We start from the raw sequence: 4,170 nt of genomic DNA on the forward strand, positions 1-4,170 counted from the left end.
CACGGCAGCCCGGGTCTCCTGCTCACAACAAAAGCTTAAGTTACAGGAAAGGGAGAGAAAGGGAGGGAGGACGCGGAGGGAGGGAGGGAAGGGGGCTGCCAGAAGCCCCCCAGCCCCCCAAAACGGAGCGGACGGGGGCAGGGGGCTGCCCACCACAGCCCCCCAGCTGCCCTCGCCTTGGGAAGGGCAGCCCCCCATCCTGGTGCTGAAATTTGGGGTGATTGCCCACAGTTTCTTTTCCTGATGAGGGTCTCCAGTGTGTCCCAGTCTCTCCCAGTGTGTCTCAGTCCCTGCAGTCTGTGCTTGACCCCCCGGTGTGTCCTGTGACCCCCCTGTGCTTGACCTGCCTGTGTCCCAACAGTCTCAATGTGTCTTGGATGCCCCCAGTACAGCCTGGGTCCCCCTGCTGTGTCCCAGTGTCCTCCACAGTGTGTTCCAGTGTTTCCCCAGTGTGTTCCAGTCCCCCCCAGTGTGTCCCAGATCTCCCCAGAATGTCCTGGATCCTCCCAGTGTGTCCTGGTTCCCTCCAGGCATAGCCCTGTCCCCCTCTGGCACGTCCAAGACTCCCCTCGCAGTGTGTCCCAGCCCCAACGTGTGTCCCAGTTCCCCACAGTGTGTCCCAGTCCCCCAGGCCTCTCCCACTGCCCTGTTTTTGGGGACAGAGGTTCCCTTCACCACAACCTCAGTTGGGGTGGGAGGTGTGGGACTGGGGAGAGGTAGGGCAGGGTACAGGATGTTTCCCACCACGCCCCACTGATTTGGGGATGCCCCTGGCTGTGCAGTGGCCTTGTGGGGGTGCAGCACCCCAGGGTGGCCATGGACAACCCACAGGGTGGTGCCACTGCCTGGCTGACACCTGGGGACAAGGGATGTTGGGGTCGATGCACCCCTGTTCTGGAGGCCTCCAGCAGGGCATGGGAGCTAATCCTGCCCCACTGCACCCTAAAGTGGGACCTGGGGGCAGTGGGGGACCCCCTACAGCATGTCAGGAGGGATGTGGGTCTTAGGTGGTAGGAGAAGTCCCACAGGTGGGGGGGTTAGAGGACCTGAGAAGTGCAGAGGGGGCACAGGACATGGAGGGAGTGCAGAGGCCAGAGCGGGGCTAGGGAACACGGCGGGGCATGGAGGGGACACAGGGGACAGGGGACACGGGGGGGTGCAGAGCACTCGGGGGGCACAGGGTACATGGGAGGTGCGGGGGACAGGGTAGGGGCACAGGGCAGAGGTAGAATGGACACGGGGGTTGTCAGGAGACGGGGGGAAAATCAGGGGACACGGGGGAACACAGGAGAGCAGGGCACACAGAGCGGGGACCAAGGGGAGACGGGGCACGGGGGGGCACAGGGGACACGGGGGGCAGAGGCCACAATGTGGCTTGCGGACACGGGGCACAGGGGACACGGGGGCACAGGGGACACGGGAGGGCCGTTTCCCCGCGGCCCCGGCCCGACCCCACCCGCGGGGGGAGTTGGGGGAGTTTGCACGACTCGGAAAAAGTTTGCGGGGGGGGGCGGGGGCGGTGACCCCCGGGACGGGGCGTGGCCGGGTGGGCGTGGCCAGGGTCGATGGGGGCGTGGCAGCAGTGCCATTTGAATGTGATTGGTCGAGCGGGCGGGGCGGGGCTGCGGGGGGCGGGGCGAGGGGCGCTGGCCCCGCCCGGCGGGGACGCGGCGCTGCCCCGCACAAAGGCGGCGGGAGCGTCCGGTGCGGCCGCTCCGCTCCCCGCGCCCCGGGACCCCGGCACCCCCCGGCACCCCCCCGGCACCCCCCCGGCACCCCCCGGGACCCTCCTCCCGGCCCCCTCCCGGCACCACCGCCCGCCCGCGGCTCCGGGACCCGGCACCGGGAGCAGCGGGATCGCCAAGTTCGGGCAGCGGGAGCAGCGCCTCGGAGCACCGGGAGCGTCTGGTCCGAGCACCGGGAGCGCACGCCCGAGCACCGGGAGCCGTCCCGCCGCGCACCGTAGATCGAGACACCGGGAGCCGTCCCGCCGGGCACGGGGTAGGCGGGTAGCGGGAGCCGTCCGGGCAGCGCCGGGTACGGGGGATCCGGGCACCGGGAGCCGTCCAGGCGGGACCTGAGAGCAACCAGTCACCGGGGGTCGTCCAGCCAGCAGCGGGCACGACAGAGCTGATCACTGGGAGCCGTCGAGGCAGCACCGGGCACGGCAGATCAGGCCACCGGGAGTCATCTAGGCGGGACCTGAGTATATCCAGTCACCGGGAGTCGTCCAGACAGCACCGGGCACGGCAGATCCGGTTGTGGGAGCCATCCAGCCAGCACCGGGCACGGCAGACCCAGACGGGGCACCGGGCACGGTAAATCGGGGCGCACGGCTCGGGGCACCATGGGCCCCCCCGGCGTGCTGCCCGCCCTGGCCTGGCTGCTGGCGGGGCTGAGCGTGCCGGTGCCGAGCCGGGCCCAGCTGCACGGCGAGAAGGGCATCTCCATCCCCGACCACGGCTTCTGCCAGCCCATCTCCATCCCGCTCTGCACCGACATCGCCTACAACCAGACCATCATGCCCAACCTGCTGGGTCACACCAACCAGGAGGACGCGGGGCTGGAGGTCCACCAGTTCTACCCGCTGGTGAAGGTGCAGTGCTCGCTGGAGCTGAAGTTCTTCCTGTGCTCCATGTACGCGCCCGTGTGCACGGTGCTGGAGCAGGCCATCCCGCCCTGCCGCTCCATCTGCGAGCGGGCGCGCCAGGGCTGCGAGGCTCTCATGAACAAATTCGGCTTCCAGTGGCCGGAGCGCTTGCGGTGTGAGAACTTCCCCCGGCACGGCGCCGAGCAGATCTGCGTGGGGCAGAACCACTCGGAGGACGGCGGTTCACCGGCGCTGCTGACCAGTGCCACGCCGCTGGCCGGCCAGGGCACCCCCGGCGCTCCCCGCTATGCCACCCTTGACCACCCCTTCCACTGCCCACGGGCACTGAAGGTGCCCAGCTACCTCAATTACAAGTTCCTGGGGGAGAAGGACTGTGCGGCGCCCTGTGAGCCCACCCGTCCCGATGGCCACATGTTCTTCAACGAGGACGAGATCCGCTTCGCCCGCATCTGGATCCTCATCTGGTCTGTCCTCTGCTGCGCCTCCACCTTCTTCACTGTCACCACCTACCTGGTGGACATGCAACGCTTCCGCTACCCCGAGCGACCCATCATCTTCCTCTCGGGGTGCTACACCATGGTGTCGGTGGCCTACATTGCTGGCTTCGTGCTGGAGGAGAGGGTGGTCTGCAATGAGCGCTTCCAGGAGGACGGCTACCGCACTGTGGTGCAGGGCACCAAGAAGGAGGGCTGCACCATCCTCTTCATGATGCTCTACTTCTTCAGCATGGCCAGCTCCATCTGGTGGGTCATCCTCTCCCTTACCTGGTTCCTGGCTGCCGGCATGAAATGGGGCCATGAGGCCATCGAGGCCAACTCCCAGTACTTCCACTTGGCCGCCTGGGCTGTGCCAGCTGTCAAGACCATCACCATCCTGGCCATGGGGCAGATCGACGGGGACCTGCTGAGCGGTGTCTGCTTCGTGGGCCTCAACAACATCGACCCTCTGCGGGGCTTTGTGCTGGCCCCGCTCTTCGTCTACCTCTTCATCGGCACCTCCTTCCTCCTGGCCGGCTTCGTCTCCCTCTTCCGCATCCGCACCATCATGAAGCACGGCGGCACCAAGACAGAGAAGCTGGAGCGGCTCATGGTTCGCATCGGGGTCTTCAGCGTCCTCTACACCGTCCCGGCCACCATCGTCATCGCCTGCTACTTCTACGAGCAGGCGTTCCGCGAGCACTGGGAGCGCAGCTGGATCAGCCAGAACTGCAAGAGCTTGGCCATCCCCTGCCCGCTCCACTTCACGCCCCGCATGACTCCCGACTTCACCGTCTACATGATCAAGTATCTCATGACTCTGATCGTGGGCATCACCTCCGGGTTCTGGATATGGTCGGGCAAAACCCTGCACTCCTGGAGGAAGTTCTACACTCGGCTCACCAACAGCAAGCAGGGCGAGACCACGGTGTGACCCCCCCGGCCCCGCCGCCCTTCGGCCTGAAATATTTTTTGGGGGGGAGGGGAGTTATTATATATTTTTTATTTTTAGATTTATTAACGTCTAAGGGGTGTCTCTCTTTCTCTTTGAATTTTTTTTTTTTTTTTGTAATTAAACCTGTA

At 65.9% G+C, this 4,170-nt stretch overlaps 1 protein-coding gene across 1 annotated transcript; it reads left to right on the forward strand.

Moving 5' to 3' along the window:
* The first annotated feature begins 1,707 nt into the window (after window positions 1-1,707).
* FZD2 (frizzled class receptor 2) lies at window positions 1,708-4,170 on the forward strand. The gene has a single exon (XM_082297258.1). The coding sequence runs from the start codon at window positions 2,348-2,350 to the stop codon at window positions 4,019-4,021; it is 1,674 nt and encodes a 557-aa protein (XP_082153384.1). The 5' UTR covers window positions 1,708-2,347; the 3' UTR covers window positions 4,022-4,170.

This window comes from Coloeus monedula (genome assembly GCF_965178545.1).
Source record: "Coloeus monedula genome assembly, chromosome: 26".
NCBI classification, from domain to species: Eukaryota; Metazoa; Chordata; class Aves; order Passeriformes; family Corvidae; genus Coloeus; species Coloeus monedula.